The sequence below is a fragment of the Schistocerca americana genome, chromosome 8 (genome assembly GCF_021461395.2).
Source record: "Schistocerca americana isolate TAMUIC-IGC-003095 chromosome 8, iqSchAmer2.1, whole genome shotgun sequence".
Taxonomy (NCBI): Eukaryota; Metazoa; Arthropoda; class Insecta; order Orthoptera; family Acrididae; genus Schistocerca; species Schistocerca americana.
In genome coordinates this window covers 469,548,525-469,567,086 of record NC_060126.1, presented here as the reverse complement: position 1 = coordinate 469,567,086, position 18,562 = coordinate 469,548,525, and the positions used below count along the sequence as shown (strand labels likewise).

The 18,562-nt window shown below is 39.4% G+C and overlaps 1 protein-coding gene across 1 annotated transcript in view; it reads right to left on the bottom strand.

The window, feature by feature from the left end:
• Window positions 1-12,765, bottom strand: part of LOC124545925 (alpha-crystallin B chain-like) — a 68,775-nt gene extending 56,010 nt beyond the window's left edge. Inside the window, exon 1 of the mRNA XM_047124885.1 lies at window positions 12,475-12,765. Coding sequence (XP_046980841.1) covers window positions 12,475-12,765 — 291 coding nt within the window. The remainder of the gene's footprint in view (window positions 1-12,474) is intronic.
• Between the last annotated feature and the right edge of the window lie 5,797 nt (window positions 12,766-18,562).

Below are 18,562 nucleotides of genomic sequence, written 5' to 3'. Positions count from 1 at the left end.
CCACATTAATGGTATTGTTTTTTGCATTTGCGAGCTGCGCTGGTCAGGAAAGCTTATAGAGTTCCCAAGCGGTCTTCCACGTAGGTGAGGTACCCCCACATAACGTTTGTAAGTAGGCTGTTTAGGTTTTTATATTGGTAATGGCACGTAGCGCTCTGTATGAAAATCACTGGCTGTGCTGTGTGCAGTCTGTGGCTGGTTTTCATTGTTGTTGGCTGTTGTAGTCAGTGTTGCCAATTTAGCGACTTTGTCGCTAGAAATGGCGACTTTTGCATTCGTCTTAGCGACAAAAAAAATTTTTTTGGCGACAAAATTATTTAGCGACTTATCTGGCGACTTTTGAAGTACTGACGACTTTTCAAGTACAAATCAAAACTATTTTGGGCCAGTATTTTCATTAACAAAACTAAGATTTTTAACTACATAATGGGTACTACACTGACTTTGTTCTAGATTTACCAAATTAAATTCGGTTCGTAGCAGATCATGTAGCATTGTTCAGCATTTGGTAAACCTGAATGTGGGAATTGCCTACAGAGTAAGAAAACCTTGACTATAGAACAATTCATTATTCATTACCCACTAGCCTGTTATCGTCGATAGCGTATCGATCTATAATACTTCAACTTTTGAACTCTCTTTATTTTTCGAATTGACAAAAAACATACGTAATATTAAGTATAATAAAATACATTTCTGTCCAGCAACCTCTAATTTTTCGAAATGTTAACTCGCAGTCAAATTATTACCGCATGCACAGTGGTAACGCAACAACAATTCGGTGGGGGTATCTCAGACATTATTACGTTTTAAACAATGAACAATAGGACTGATATCGAGTTGCCGAGTGAGTAGAATGTTTCATGACCTCTAGTTCGCCTGAGTTTTAATGTATTTTCAGTGACTGTAAATTGGTGAAACTTATGTTGTGGTGGCTTACAAGATGGATTTACCGCAGAAGAAGAAGCAGTACGCTCAAAAATATCGGGATGCGTGGGAAGCAGAACCTGAATTCAATGGGTGGCTGAAACCAGTCGTTGGAGACTTATCCAAGGCAAGATGTCAAGTATGTGCAACAGAGTTTTATGCTAAATTGTGTGATATTAAAAAGCATTCGAAAACTATTAAACATAAACAAAAAATTGATTTAAAAAAAACACAAACCACCTTACCTGTGAAAATTGTTCCGAAAACTACAGTTTGAATAGCAAGCAGAGCGGAAGGCGCCCTTTCTTTATTTATTGCTGAACATTGTTCTATTTTGGCTGTAGATCATTCAGGAATACTGTGCAAGAAGGTGTTTTCTGGTGATGAGGGCGCTAAAAACATGCAATTACATCGTACAAAGTGCACTAACATTATAACTGAAGTTTTGGCTCCATATTTTACACAATCATTGGTTGAAGATATAGGTAACCAAAAATACAGTGTACTAATAGATGAATCCACAGATGTATCAATATCTAAAATGCTAGGTATCGTTATACGGTACTATAGTGTAAACAACCAAACCATTAGATCAGCATTTCTCAAACTCGCTGTAGTAGAAACTGCGGATGCAAGAAATCTGGCTGCTGTTCTTGTGAATTCTTTGAAAGATCTCAAACTTCCAATCGCTAATATGGTAGGAATTGGCACAGATAATGCTTCCGTAATGGTTGGAATAAACAATGGGCTTTTCGAACAACTCAAGAGAGAATATGGTTTGAAGCATTTGGTATTGATCCGTTGCATTTGTCACTCTCTTCAGCTTGCAGTTCGCACGCCTCAGTGAATACCATACCTAGAAACATAGAGTTTCTTGTACGGGAAACCTACAATTGGTTCTCCATTTCACCCAAAAGACAAGAGGAATATAAAAAGGTTTATGAGACAATAAATTGTGGAAAACAGCCACTAAAAATTCTGAAGGTCTGTGCAACACGTTGGCTTTCAATTGAACCAGCAATACGAAGAATTCTGGAGCAGTGGGAAGAACTAAAGCTACATTTTTCACTTGCCATGGTTCAAGACAATTGTTACACTGCCGATCTTTTATACAAGATGTATTGTGACGAATCAAATCATCTTTACATGTTTTTCCTTAAACATGCTTTAAAAGAAGTACAAATAGCAATAAAGGCTTTTGAAGGAGAAGACAATGACCCCACTAAATTACTAGATACACTTGTATTTCTCATGCAGTCACTCGGACAAAACATAGTTTTTCCAACTGTTTATTTGTTGACAACACCAGTTCCAAGCGAATGTATGTATGCAAATCCGAACCTTGGCTTTATGTTTGAACAGAAATTGTGTGAGTCAAGTTTGTCTGAAGAAAATAAAGTTTATGTGAAGAAGAGATGCATTCAGTTTAGTCTGAAACTCATTAAAGAAATTCAACAAAGACTACCAAGTAACGTTACGATCCTCAAAAAAATGTCAATGCTGAATGTTGAAGAAACACTAAAAGTGAATAAAAATAATGCTGTAGCGGATGTAGCCAAAGAATTGGGTTTTAGTGGCGATTTCATAGACGGCATGCTGCAAGAATGGCATAATATTAACTTCATTAGGTGGAATAACACTACTAACACTGTTCGATTTGGGAGTGAGGTTTTGCAGTATAAAAATGCCGCAGGGGAGAATCCTTTTTCTTTGATTTCACAGCTACCAATGACTGTTCTATGCCTACCGCATTCAAATGCAGAAGTGGAAAGAATATTCAGTTCTATGAACATTATAAAAACTAAACAACGTAACAGATTATCGTTAAAGACAATTAATGCTTTGATCGTATTGAGAGACCAGCTGAAGAAACAAAATAAAGATTGTGCTTCTTTTGACATACCTTCAGACGTATTGCAGCTTATTGGAACGAACAAAAGTTACTCTTTTGCGACAAAACCAGTCGAACTGCAACATCATCTTTTGAGCGACGTTCAACCCTCTACATCAATTATAGTTCTCTCAGAGCATGAAACAGAAGAGTTATTCGGTCTTCTGAGTGACGACGATGAATAGCTCACATACCGGTATGTATATATTTTGTAACCTAATTTGAGTTCTTGCTTTCTTTTGTTACAAATATAGTTGTACATTTCTAGTATATTGGACTACTGTCATTGAAACAACAATTTATGTGTTGCGCCAATTATAATAACATATGTAATTAAACGTCAGCGTATTTTATATGTATGTTATTGCAAGCGATGCGTCATTTAATTAAGACAATATAGCAATTACGTATGAGACAATTTTTCTTAATATTTTATTAACTCCCCCCTCCCCCCCCCCCACCACACACACACACACACACACACACACACACACACACACTGGCTTATTGCACAATTCACAACACGAAATTTTCAGTACACCCCTAGTAAAATCAGTTTTAGCGACTTTCTAGCGACTTTTGATATTGAGTCTAGCGACTCGGATTTTTTTGAGTTGGCAACGCTGGTTGTAGTGTTGGGCAGTTGGCTGTTAACAGCGCGTAGCGTTGCGCAGTTGGAGGTGAACCGCCAGCAGTGGTGGATGTAGGGAAGTGAGATGGCGGATTTTTGAGAGTGGATGATCTGGACGTGTGTCCATCAGAAACAGTACATTTGTAAGAATGGATGTCATGAACTGCTATATAGATTATTACTTTTGAACACTATTAAGGTAAATACATTGTTTGTTTACTAACTATGCCTATCAGTAGTTTGTGCCTTCAGTAGTTTGAATCTTTTATTTAGCTGGCAGTAGTGGCGCTCGCTGTATTGCAGTAGTTCGAGTAACGAAGATTTTTGTGAGGTAAGTGATTTGTGAAATGTTAGTCAGGGCCATTCTTTTGTAGGGATTATTGACAGTCAGATTGCGTTGCGCTAAAAAATGTTGTGTGTCAGTTTAGTGTTGATCAGAATAGGTAAAGAGCGAAATGTCTGGGTACGTTCAGTTTTGCTCAGCTGTTTGAAAATCAAATAATGTAAGAGATTTATCAGCACAGTAATTCAATAATTTTTCTAAGGGGACGTTTCAATGTGATGATAAAACTCTTACACAATTTCATTTTCAAACAGCTGAGAAAAACTCAACGTACCCAGACATTTCGCTCTTTACTTATTCTGATCAACACTAAACTGACACACAATATTTTTTAGCGCAACGTAATCTGACTTTCAATAATCCCTACAAAAGAGTGGCCCTGACTGACATTAACCTATACCTTTCACAAATCACTTACCTCACAAAAATCTTCATTACTCGAACTACTGCAATACAGCGAGCGCCACTACTGCCAGCTACATAAAAGATTCAAACTACTGAAGGCACTAACTACTGGTAGGCATAGTTAGCAAATAAAAGATGTTGATAGAGGACAAACAATGTATTTACCTTAATAGTGTTCAAAAGTCATAATATATATAGCAGTTCATGACATCCATTCTTACAAATGTACTGTTTCTGATGGGCACAAGTCCAGATCATCTGCACTCAAAAATCTGCCATCTCACTTCCCCACATCCACCACTGCTGGCGGCTTACCTCCAACTGCGCAACGCTACACGCTGTTAACAGCCAACAGACCAACATTACAATAGCGAATATTACAACAATGCCACCCAGCCACAGACTGCACACAGCACAGCCAGCGCTGTTAACAGCCAACAGACCAACATTACAATAGCGAATATTACAACAATGCCACCCAGCCACAGACTGCACACAGCACAGCCAGTGATTTTCATACAGTGCGCTACGTGGCATAATAATTTAAAAACCTAAACAGGCTACTTACGTAGCCCCCATGCTCCCCACAAAAAATTTTACAAATTGTTTTGGGCAGTGGGCAATGCAGATTTGAAAAAATTTTTCATAATTACAATAACAAAGAAATCAAATGCACACACTTATTGATACAAGGTTGGTCAAAAGCTAAAATTTTCTCACAGTCCATAAAGACAGTCCTGATCATTCATCATAATAGTAATTACAGTTTTTTTCACAAAGTCTTATTAGTAAAAGAAATTGCACACAGAAGTAGTGGATTTCCATGGAGTCTTGAAGAAGTAGTGTTGTCCTTCCAACAGAAAAACAGTGCTGACTCTTGACATGCAGACAGGTAATGGGCCACAACAGAGCAAACCCACAGCAGAGTCAGTCGAAGTTTTGAAGAATATTGGTAGGTAGGTCATCACAGAGCAGACCCACTGTAGTCCTGGGAGAGATTATGGTATTGGTGGGCCACCAGAGGTGCAGACCCAGTGCAGTCCTTGTAGAAATAATGATATTGGTGGGCCATCAAGACCCACTGCAGTCCTTGTAGAGACGGCCAGTAGCCATCTGTTGCGACTGTGCAGGTGCACAATCACCATCGAAGAGTCTTGCAGAGAATATAGCAAGTCCATAACCCACCACTTGTGCACGCACAAAGTTTCTGGACTTGTCCTTAGAAGTTTTTCAGACAATATAGCAAGTCCTTAAACCACCACTTGTGCACTCACAAAGTTTTTGGTATTGTCCTTAGAACCAGCAATGCAGTTAATCAGTCCCTTGCTGAATTATTAACACATGTCCAAACACTAACAGTCCTCTTTTTTTAACATATTGTGCATATATTATCACCAACAGAAATATGTGCAGTGAAATGAATGCTTACAAGTTACTTAATTTGATGAACTGGTGTCAATTACAATTTTATAACATGAGAATACAATAACAAAGTTACAAAATACATCATTAAAGACCATAACAATACAGATAACATTTGTAGTAATACAGGCTTTACAAAATAATCGAAATAACATATACATCAGTGTTACAGGAATTATGACATAAGTACATACATAAAAGATCAGAATAACTTTTGAAACATCAACCTCACACATGAGCAACAAAACAGAACAGATAAATAATGTCTAAACACCTTTACAAAGTAAATAACATAGTGTTAGAAGAATTCTACAACATAACTCTCACCAGCTAAACACATAAAAACAGGAAAAACACAAATACGCAAGGGTACACAAACACATAGCAGAATAACACAAGAGGAAAGAACAGGGTTTGTTTTACTGCAGTATTATGCAAACAAAACTTTCTTTACTTCTTGGAGATCTCCCTTCATTCATCATTATTCCCAAAAAGTCTTACCTATACCTGCTTTCTGTATTCTATTCATATTTGTTTCAAAATAATTATTTCTCAGTATACAATACTCATTTTGGCCCAAATCTTTTTCATATAGCTTCTCAATGCATTTCTTCCAATTCATCACAACTCGTTCTCTTATATAGCCTACCCCATCTTATGCTAACTTAAATCTACTGAGCTCAGATATATATACTAAGGGACGAGGCAATGCAGCAGTACAAAACAATTAACAGAAACAGCAAGGACAAAAAATGCAAATATGGAAAGCAAGCAGCAGTATCTCTAAATTAGCAGAGCAAATGCAACATTACAACTAATATGAGCCAATGTGCAGCAACAAGAAAAATAAATCAGTAGTAAAACTCGCTTAACAGAGTAATACAAAGTGAAATTCAGTAGCACTATGCCTGGCAAACAGCAGCAGCAAATGCAATAACTTATACCTAAATATGCAAAGCTGAATCAGAAAAAAAATAGTAAACTAAAGACAACAGGGAAACATCTATTCACATCTTAATGTCTACGTCATTAAAGTGGTGCACCACAGGAAGTTATTCTACCAAAAAAATTACCAAGTAGTTGAAAAGAAAATTATGTATGCAGTTACTGCTATTAATCCCTTCTTATTGTTCTTTCCTTTCCAAGTGCTCCTTTTTCGAAGAATGTGGATCATAAAATTATTATTTAATAGATCTGTTGACAGAAAGTGTTCACATTAGCAAATGCATTTAATTCTATTTTATAAAACCAATGCTAAAACACAGCTGGAAAACAGATATCAAATGAAATTAGCAACTATGTACAAAATAAAGCATAAAAATACCATTCAATAGTCATGTGGCATTTCATAAGTTAGTAGAAATTCTCTCAACTCTCGTAGAAAGACACTTGTCATAATCAGGTGTGCAGATGTAAGAATATTTTCCATCAATTCATAAGCATTTCAATAAGTAACACAAAGTATGACATGTTTCCAAGTAATGAGTGTGTCGTATTTGCGATGCTTTCTACAAAGGAATATCAATAGCAAGGATAATGGCCTCTTTTTTTCTCCACCTAATGGCTTTCTTTTGTCAGACGACTATCTCTCAGCTGGGCGCCCAAAACGCATTACGTTAAGGTCACTTACTTTACTTACCGAAATATTTACGACAGCTGTTTCCGCTACAGTGGCAGTCTCTACGAGAGTTGAGAGAATTTCTATTAACTTATGAAATGCCACATGACTATTGAATGATACTTTTATGCTTGACATTAGATAGTTGCTTATTTCATTTGATATCTGGTTTCCAGCTGTGGTACAGCACTGGTTTTTTAAAATAAAATTAAATGCATTTGCTAATGTGAAAACCTTCAGTCAACAGATCTATTAAATAATAATTTTAAGATCCACATTCTTCGAAAAAGGAGCACTTGGAAAGGAAAGAACAATAAGAAGGGACCAATATCAGTAACTACATACACAATTTTCTTTTCACATACTTGGTAATTTCTTTTGTACAGTAAGTTGTGGTGCACCATTTAATTACATAGACATTAAGATGTGAATAGACATTTCCCTTATCTGCATTGTTGTCTTTAGTGTACTATTTTTTTTCTTTTTTTTTTTTTTTTTGCTTGTTGGTTTGTCATGATTAGATATAAGTTATTGCATTTGCTGCTGCTGTTTGCCAGGCATAGTTCTACTGAATTTTACCTTGTGTTAAGCCAGTTTTACTACTGATTTATTTTTCTTGTTTGCTGCGCATTGCCCTGTATTAGTTGTAATATTGCTTTTGCTTTGCTAATTTAGAGATACTGCTGCTTGCTTTGCCAATTTCCATTTTTTGTCATTGCTGTTTGTGTTAATTGTTTTGTGCTACTGCATTGCCTCGCCCCTTAGTTTAGCATCTGAGCTCAGTAGATTTAAGTTAGCTTAAGATGGGGTGGGCTATATAAAAGAACGAGTTGTGATGAATTGGAAGTAATGCATTGAGAAGCTATAAGAAAATGGTTTGGCCAAAAAAGAATTTTTGAAAGAGGATATGAACAAAAAAGTAGGGTTTAGGGACAACAGGTTTAGGTAGGAGTTTCTTGGAAATAAATGATGAGGTTAGATAATGGAAAATAAATAATGAAGTAAGAAATATGTGAACATATAAATACAGAAAGCAAGCTTAGATAGGATTTTTTTGGTGGAAACAAATGTTGAAATAAGACGAAAGATCTATGGAGTGAACTTTTGTGTTGGACTGCAGTGCCAAATGTTACACTGAAAACAAACCCTGTCCTTTCCTCCTGTGTTATTCTGCTATGTGTGTGTGTACTCTTGTGTATTTGTGTCTTTCCTGTCTTTATGTGTTTAGCTGATGAGAGTTATGTTGTAGACTTTTCCTAATAATATGTTATTTACTTTGTAAAGATGTTTAGACATTATTTATTCTGTTTTGTTTTAATGCTCATGTGTGAAACTAATGTTTCAACAACTATTCTCATTATTTTATATATTTACTTATGTCATAATTCCTGTAACACTGATGTGTATGTTAGTTCGATTCTTTTCTGAAGCCCGTATTACTACAAATGTTATCTGTATTGTTATGTTCTTTAATGATGTATTTTGTACCTTTGTTTTTGTATTCTCATGTTATAAAATTGTAATTGACACCAGTTCATCAAATTAAGTAACTTGTAAGCATTCATTTCACTGCACATATTTCTGTTGGTGATAATATATGCACAATATGTTTAAAAAAGAGGACTGTTAGTGTTTGGACGTGTGTTAATAATTCAGCAAGTCCAAAAACTTTGTGAGTGCACAAGTGGTGGTTCATGGACTTGCTATATTATCCGCAAGACTCTTCGATGGTGATTGTGCACCTGCACAGTCGCAACAGATGGCTACTGGCCGTCTCTACAAGGACTGCAGTGGGTCTTGATGGCCCACCAATACCATTATTTCTACAAGGACTGCACTGGGTCTGCACCTCTGGTGGCCCACCAATACCATAATCTCTCCCAGGACTACAGTGGGTCTGCTCTGTGATGACCTACCTACCAATATTCTTCAAAACTTCGACTGACTCTGCTGTGGGTTTGCTCTGTTGTGGCCCATTACCTGTCTGCATGTCAAGAGGCAGCACTGTCTTTCCGTTGGAAGGACAACACTACTTCTTCAAGACTGCATGGAAATCCACTATTTCTTTTACCGCTCAGACTTTGAAAAATAAACACTGCAATTTTACTGTGATGAATGATCAGGATTGTCTTTATGGACTGTGAGAAAATTTTTGCTTTCAACCAACATTGTATCGATAAGTGTGTGCATTTTATTTCTTTGTTATTGTAATTAGGAAAAATTTTTTCAAATCAGTATTGGCCATGGCCCATAACTACTTGTAAAATTTTTTGTGGTGAGCATCGGGGCTATGTAAGTAGGCTGTTTAGGTTTCTATATTGGTAACGGCACGTAGCGCTCTGTATGAAAATCACTGGCTGTGCTGTGTGCAGTCTGTGGCTGGTTTGCATTGTTGTTGGCTATTGCAGTATTGGGCAGTTGGCTGTTAACAGCGCATAGCGTTGCGCAGTTGGAGGTGAGCCGCCAGCAGTGGTGGATGTGGGGAAGTGAGATGGCGGATTTTTGAGAGCGGATGATCTGAACGTGTGTCCATCAGAAACAGTACATTTGTAAGAATGGATGTCATGAACTGCTATATATATTATGACTTTTGAACACTATTAAGGTAAATATATTGTTTGTTCTCTATTAAAATCCTTCATTTGCTAACTATGCCTATCAGTAGTTAGTGCCTTCAGTAGTTTGAATCTTTTATTTAGCTGGCAGTAGTGGCGCTCGCTGTATTGCAGTAGTTCGAGTAATGAAGATTTTTGTGAGGTAAGTGATTTGTGAAAGGTATAGGTTAATGTTAGTCAGGGCCATTCTTTTGTAGGGATTATTGAAAGTCAGATTGCGTTGCGCTAAAAAATATTGTGTGTCAGTTTAGTGTTGATCAGAATAGGTAAAGAGCGAAATGTCTGGGTACGTTCAGTTTTGCTCAGCTGTTTGAAAATGAAATAATGTAAGAGATTTATCAGCACAGTAATTCAATAATATTTCGACGGGGACGTTTCTTAGCAGGACATTCATAATTAAACTGAGCTTCTAGAGAGCACAACGTTTAAAATTTTTGGGTGCCTTTGTGCTCGTGGTGTGGAAAGTTATTCTCTGCCATTTTAATATGGTATGAGTAAAGATATTAGAGTAAATAAATAACTTATTTAGTTCAGACTCGATTTGAATCTCTGAACCAAAATCAAATACATTCTAAGACAAAAAAAAGACGCATCCGGAAGGAAGTATCCGAATGGGACTTGAGTCGGTAGATGTCATTTACATGTACGGACAAACAAATGATTACAGTTTCAGAGGGAAAAAAACGATGATTTATTCAAGAGAAAGAGCCTCACAAACTGAGAAGATTAATAAAGTATTGCTCCACCTCTGGCCCTCACGGAAGCAGTTTTTCGGCTTGGCATTGGTTGACAGAGTTGTTGCCTGTCCTCCTGAGGGATATACTGCCACATTCTGTCCAACTGGCGCGTTAGATCGTCAAAATCCCGAGTTAGTTGGAGCGTCCTGCCCATACTGCTCCATATGTTCTCTATTGGTGAGAGATCCGGCGACCTCGCTCTCCAAGATGGGGTTTGGCAAGCATGAAGACAAGTAGAAACTTTCGCAATGTGCAGAGGACATTATCTTGTTGAAATGTAATCCCAGAACGGCTTGCGATGAAGGGCAACAAAAGGGGCTGCAGAATATATCATCGACGAACCACTTTGCTGTAACGGTGCCTGGATGACAACCAGAGGGGTTCTGTTATGAAATGAAATGGCACCCAGACCATCACTCGCAGCCGTAGGGCTGTAAGGCGGGCGAAAGACAGGTTAGTGTCCCATCGACGTCTGGGGCGTCTCCAGACGCATCGGGGCTCAATTCGAAGCGGGACTCATCAGTGAAGACAATTCTACTCCAGTCAATGAGATTCCAGGCCGAAGAAGCGTCTGGAGATGCACTGGACAGCAGAGGGATACCAACCTGATTGTCGACCACCGTACGGTCCGACAACCAGGAGTGATGGTCTGGGGCGCCATTTCATTTCATAGCAGGACCACTTTGTTTTTCATCAAGGCTTCCTCACATCACAGCGCTACATCGACGATATTCTACTCCCCATTTAGTTGCCCTTCATGGTAGGCTATCCTGGGCGTACGTTCAGCAAGATAGTGCTTTCCCGCACACAGTGGTAGTTTCTCTTTTCTTCAAGCTTATCAGACCATACCTTTTGCAGCAAGGACGCCAGATCTCTGTCTTTATTGAGAACGTTTGGTGGATTATGGGCAGGATGCTCGAACCAGCTCGGGGTTTTAACGTTCTAACGCGCCAATTGGACATAATTTGGCACAATATCTTTCAGGAGGCTATCCAACAACTCTGTCGATCAGTGCCAAGCCGAATAACTGCTTGGGTAATGACCAGAGATTGACCAACGCGTTACTCACTTGCCCAGTTTGTGAAGCTCTTTCTCTTGAACAATTCATTCAGTTTTTCTGAAATTGTAATGATTTGCTTCTTTGTACATGTAAATCGCACTTGCCCGTTTCGGCCCCATTTGGATAATTCCTTCTTGGTGCGTCATTTTTTTTCCCTTGGAGTGTATAGCCCTGCATTCCTAATTTGTTTGTGCCACTGTGACGATATTCTATGGAAAGCAGGTTCTGGGCTTTCCTTGTTTAAATATTAAATATGAGGTATTTTGATTTGTGGTTAAGACTAACGAGCACTGTACTGAGCCTGTCAAAATGGTTCACATGGCTCTGATCTCTATGGGACTTAACATCTGAGGTCATCAGTCTCCTAGACTTAGAACTACTTAAACCTAACTAATCCAAGGACATCACACGCATCCATGCCCGAGGCAGGATTCGAACCTGCGACCGTAGCAGTCGCGCGGTTCCGGACTAAAGCGCCTAGAACCGCTCTGCCACAGCGGCTGGCCACTGAGCTCGTCATTGATTTGCTAGAAAGACGTAAGAAAGGTAAGAGCTTAAGTTCTATTCAACACTACTTAAGTGCCATGACTTACATGAGGGACGAAGAGCCACACAGTCGCCTGGTAGCAGTTCAGCAGCATCTACAGCGCTCGAGAGCGACCAGCGTGTTCTTTTAAGGCAATCAATAATATCTTGTTTAGTGAGCGTAAGTAATCTGGCAACCCTGGATAATCAACTAATTCCATAGTAAAGGTAATAATTTTTGGTTGGCTTATAAACTGAAAACAACAGCTGAAGGGACGCAGACGTTGTCTAGCTGCTTACCTTGAAGCCGTCCTTGCTGCGCTCGATTTTGGAGAAGCCAGACTTGACCGGGGCCGTGTAGCGCCAGGGTCGACTATAATTGCAGCAGCAAGCGTCCGGGCCCTGGTGATAGTACGAGCAGCAGCAAGCGTCGGGAGTCCCGGACGCGACCCGCCTCGGATCGTAGCATACCGTGGTCGGGCTGTAGCGCGCGACGTTCAGGTCCTCGTCACTGAGGTCCAGGTTCAGAAACAGCCAGTCCCGAGCCCGGTCCGCCTGCCCCGGCCAGTAGCAAACCCTCCTCCGGGACATCGGGACCTGGCATCACAGAGAGCCATATTTTGACAAAACTGTTACAATGTCTCCAACTGTAACTATGGTGTTTTTCTCAATATAGCTGAAAACTTTAGAAAATACGCCTCCCTACCTACGCTACCCAACATCTACTACAGCTTATTCAGCTGAGATGTCATCAACCATAACGTTGGTTTGATGTACCGGATGTTGTTGTTGTTGTGGTCTTCAGTCCTGAGACTGGTTTGATGCAGCTCTCCATGCTACCCTATCCTGTGCAAGCTTCTTCATCTCCCAGTACCTACTGCAACCTACATCCTTCTCAATCTGCTTAGTGTATTCTTCTCTTGGTCTCCCTCTACGATTTTTGCCCTCCAATGCTAAATTTGTGATCCCTCGATGTCTCAGAAGATGTCCTACCAACAGATCCCTTCTTCTAGTCAAGTTGTGCCACAAACTCCTCTTCTCCCCAATTCTATTCAATACCTCCTCATTGGTTATGTGATCTACCCATCTAATCTTCAGCATTCATCTGTAGCACCACATTTCGAAAGCTTCTATTCTCTTCTTGTCCAAACTATTTATCGTCCATGTTTCACTTCCATACGTGGCTACACTCCATACAAATACTTTCAGAAACGACTTCCTGACGTTTAAATCAGTACTCGATGTTAACAAATTTCTCTTCTTCAGAAACGCTTTCCTTGCCATTGCCAGTCTACATTTTATATCTTCTCTACTTCGACCATCATCAGTTATTTTGCTCCCGAAATAGCAAAACTCCTTTACTACTGTGAGTGTTTCATTTCCTAGTCTAATTCCCTCGGCATCACCCGATTTAATTCGACTACATTCCATTATCCTCGTTTTGCTTTTGTTGATGTTCATCTTATACCCTCCTTTCAAGACACTGTCCATTCCGTTCAACTGCTCTTCCAAGTCCTTTGCTGTCTCTGACAGAATTGCAATGTCATCGGTGAACCTCAAAGTTTTTATTTCTTCTCCATGGATTTCAATACCTACTCCGAATTTTTCTTTCGTTTCCTTTTCTGCTTGCTCAATATAAAGATCGAATAACATCGAGGAGAGCCTACAACCCTGTCTCACTCCCTTCCCAACCACTGCTTCCCTTTCATGCCCCTCGGCTCTTATAACTGCCATCTGTTTTCTGTACAAATTGTAAATAGCCTTTCGCTCTCTGTATTTTACCCCTGCCACCTTCAGAATTTAAAGAGAGTATTCCAGTCAACATTGTAAAAGCTTCCTCAAAGTCTACAAATGCTAGAAACGTAGGTTTGCCTTTCCTTAATCTCTCTTCTAAGATAAGTCGTAGGGTCAGTATTGCCTCACGTGTTCCAACATTTCTGCGGAATCCAAACTGATCTTCCCCGAGGTCGGCTTCTACCAGTTTTTCCATTCGTCTGTAAAGAATTCGCGTTAGTATTTTCAGCTGTGACTTATTAAGCTGATAGTTTGGTAATTTTCGCATCTGTTAACCGGATGGTTATTACTAAAATGGAGCTACTCACGGAGGTCCAGTGTGGGCTGTAATTATCGAATGGCAGTCAACCTTGGTAGATATTCTGATGCGTTAATGCTGAACCGATTTATGCTTAAAAAAAAATTAGTTCCATTCTTGGCCACCAGCTGCAAATCTGGCGCTGTATAGCATCTCGTCACATTGAGGAAACCCTGTTAGCGGCGGCTGATAATAAACTCAACATTGTGGCTTTCTCAATTGGTTCACCTTTTCTGCCCGTGTCCTTTTCCCAGCCCATTACATACGGAAACATTTCTGTACGACTTTCTTGCATTCACAGTGCCATATTTGCACCTGGAGTCCAAAACTGTAGCTACTTTTTTTCAGCGCAAATCGGCTCTGCATTAACCCACTAGCATATCTGCCAAGTTTTGCTGTCAGACGATAGCTACAGCCCACATTGAACGTCTGTGAGTAGCTGCACTTTAATTATAACCACCCTCTAGATGTCCATTCCTGGTACTGGCGAGTTTCCCTTTTCATTTCAACGTAATGTAGTACCCTTACAATTTCGACATAAATTACGTAATTTTTGCTTGCTTTCTTAATTTTTGTTATAATGAATATAATTCTTTTCGAGAACAAATTAAATCGTTGGTGTGAACCTGTATAGCAGCGCTTGTTTTATCCCTATATTTTTTAATGGACACTCTCGTCTGGACGTGCTGATGAACAGGACTTAATTTTAGCTTCTTTCGTAATTGCACATATTTGTCTTTATTATTGGTTAGACAGTTGAATCGGGGCTTATTTGTAACCAATGTACGATGAAAAATAATTAATAATAAATATAGTAAAGTAACAAGTCTTCATTTATTTATAACTTATTAATTTGAATCTGTTGTTCCCAATGTATTTGCTGTTTGTTTTGTAATAGTTTTTCGTTGTGGTGTCCAGCAACACGGACGACCTACGCTGCTGGGAGAGACATGCTGAACAGTTATCCTCGCTTGCTAGCGGTAATTAAGTAAGAACGGACCTGCGGCTTGTTGTTCTGAACAACAATTTATTTCCGTACATCCATCTTTTAATAAATAGTGGGGCAACAGCTGTTTTATTTATGTGTAAAATCATCAGTTGTGAGCATTAGTTTTATTTAATTCTAACCGGTTTTGATGATTTAATCCACCATCTTTAGGCCCCTAGGTAGATACAGTGAACATATGACTATCATTCTACCCCTTAACAAGGGAACGCCGCCAATTGTGAAATTGAGATTCGATTCATATTGCGCATAATAAAAGCTCATGGCCAGATATGTAATGTGGCAAAGCACCAAGATGCACTTCTCAGCCGTTGTCGAGAAAATCGACAGTTAAAACAAACCGTTGCGGTGAAATGCTCTCTACGATTAATAAGTTTCTGCAGCGTCGTGGTGCAGCGGTAAGCGCTCGGGTTCGTAATCCGAAGATCGCGCCATGCAACTTTTTTTATTATTTGTTTTTTGTAATATATATAATTCCCGGCAATCAGTTGCAACAATTATGCATATAATAAGTTGTTGAAAGTCCTTTGTCGTGCAAAAAATAATACTTGAAATAAAACACAATATCACAAATAATATTCAAGTGGATACAATTTATTGAAAAGTTCGGTATACACTCGCACATAATTAACAGTTGGTGACCAGAAGTAGCTGGAGTATCGCACGAACCAGATTGATAGTTATCATAGAAACATGGAAAGCAGGAAACAGCCCGACATCGAGCGCATCTGATAAGCGATGCGTTTTTACAAGAACAATTGTTTTTTAAATTATCTGTTGGGAAACACACCTGATTGACATTCTGAAAAATTGTTCTATCGTTCGTCAGGTTTGATGCATACCACGCGTAGCGTATCATATCGGCAAAAATCGGAGAAGACAATTGGTGGTGGACGATGGATTGGATTTTTATACAATCGTCTCTGGAGTTGATGTCACGGTTTCGCTCGATTAAAAAAAGCAGAATTTTGAAGGCGCTTGCTCAAACTTTTTACCTGCCGGTAAAAATACACGTCACACGGTTGGACGAGAGAAGTGCACTTTGAAGGAATGACTTTTATAGTGCACGTTGGTAACTTCTTATCGTCCTGGAACATCTCATCGTATAACACCGGGCTCGTTTGCCCACCCCAAGAGTCGATCAGAAGGAGAAATTCTTTGTTTTGTACGTATGGTTGCAAAGCATTACGCAAGAAGTCCATGAAGAAACCCGTTGTTAGTTTACCGGATTTGGAGGATGTAATAACAACGTTGGTATACTTCTTGGCGTACTCGTCGACTGTCTTCTGTACTCTGGGTCCAAACGTACCTGTGGACTCTTGGAGGCATACGAAAATAAGAGGCGAGACTCGTCCAGACATCGTGATTGAATATTGTGCCGTATACGAATGCGTCACCTTGTTCATATCGTGTCGGGTTACCAGGACAGCCATTGACCCTTTTTTCGGCGAGAGTTCTGTTGAACGTGGACTGGTACTGGCACCCTGACAAACAAAATGTAAAAATATCGTTTATATAAGAAATACGAAATCTGTTTTGTCTATCATATATCAGATTATCATATTCTAATATCATGTCATATGACATTTGTGAACAGCTCTTTACGTACCTATTTGATCAGCATTAATTATGAAATCTTTGTCGAAGTTAGTTATCAATGTTCGCGTCTGGATCCGAAATGTGTCCGCTGCGGCCAAAATTTCGTCTTGGGTAGCCGTCTCTTTCCGGGAAACAAATTTTGTGATTTTCCGTTGCCGAATCCCATGCTTCTTTCTAAATTCGGTGACCCAATGTTTTTGAAGCTTTGAAGTTGGAATCTGGGAACTGACTTGCAGCACCCAAGGCCCACTGCTGCAGGATTCTGGTAGTAACTTGCTGGAAGTTTTGTCGAGCTTCTACGAAGCGATCATGCACGCATGAATCGATGGTACAATATTTATCAAATTTGCTACCGCCACGTTTGATTTGCTCTTCTCACCTGGATAAATAGCCCATATTTGTCAAACGAGAACACCCATTTTTTGTAGAGTTTTGAGACTCCAGCCTGGATGTTCTTTGGCCAGATTGACAGCTCTAATTTTGTAATCCAGAAAAATATAGTCGTACCCTTTTTTTTTCTTCTCGTCCGGCTCGTATTCGTCTGATGATTCGTTGGCAATGGGACTCGTTTCAACGTCTTCGTAGGCATTATTATCGTCGATTTCATTACTGTCTATCAGTTCCTCACCATGAACGAGGGTTTTTTCGGCGAGCATTTGCAGCGTATTCTGGAACATTTCTTCCCCAATTACCATGGCTTCTTCGTTGATTGATGATGACGGTTCTGCTGCGATGCGATTACTGTTACGAAGGAGGCTTTCAAAATACACGAACGCATCTTTCAATTGTGGTTTCGCCACTTCACTGTGTATAGAATCTTCTTCGATCACATCCCTTTCATGCGAAGGGCCCGGATCGCTCTCCAATTGTTGTACCGCCTCCATTTTTCCGTTTGTTTAACAGGGTGTACCAAAGCTCTCATGTACGCACTGATTTTCGACGATGTTATAAGTTGCGCTAGGGACCGCATCTACCTTCTTTCGAAGTTAGCACGCAACTACGCTGTTATGCCGCGGCTCGTTTCGGCCCATTCAACATCTGCCCTTCAAGTGTAACGAGCAAGTAACGGAGTTTATATTTCATACCTGCCACAGCAAATTTATGGTCGTGGGGTCCCTATTCTAATTCGGACGTTTGACTTACACTATACGTATTAGTTTCGGAATATCGTTTCTACGTCTTCCGTTAACTATACGTGGTAAACATTATGAAGACAATAACATTTGTGAAATACAGCTTTGTTTGCGGATAACATAATGATGTTTGAAGTCGCCAGTCTTTCCACGACAAGCGACTTTCAACAACTTAGTATATGCATAATTCTTGCAACTGATTGCCGCGAATTATATATATATATATATATATATATATATATATATGTGTGTGTGTGTGTGTGTGTGTGTGTGTGTGTGTGTGTGTGTGTGTACATTTGAATTACAAAAAACAAATACTAAAAAAAAGAAAAGTTGCATGGCGTGAGATTCGATCCGACGACCTTCGGATTACGAACCCGAGCGCTCACCTCTGCGCCACGACGCTGTAGAAAATTAGTAATCGTAGAGAGTATTTCACCGCAACGGTTTCTTTTAACTGTCGATTTTCTCGACAACGGCTGAGAGGTGTATCTTGGTGCTTTGCCACATTACACCTCTGGCCATGAGCTTTTATTATGCGCAATATGAATCGAATCT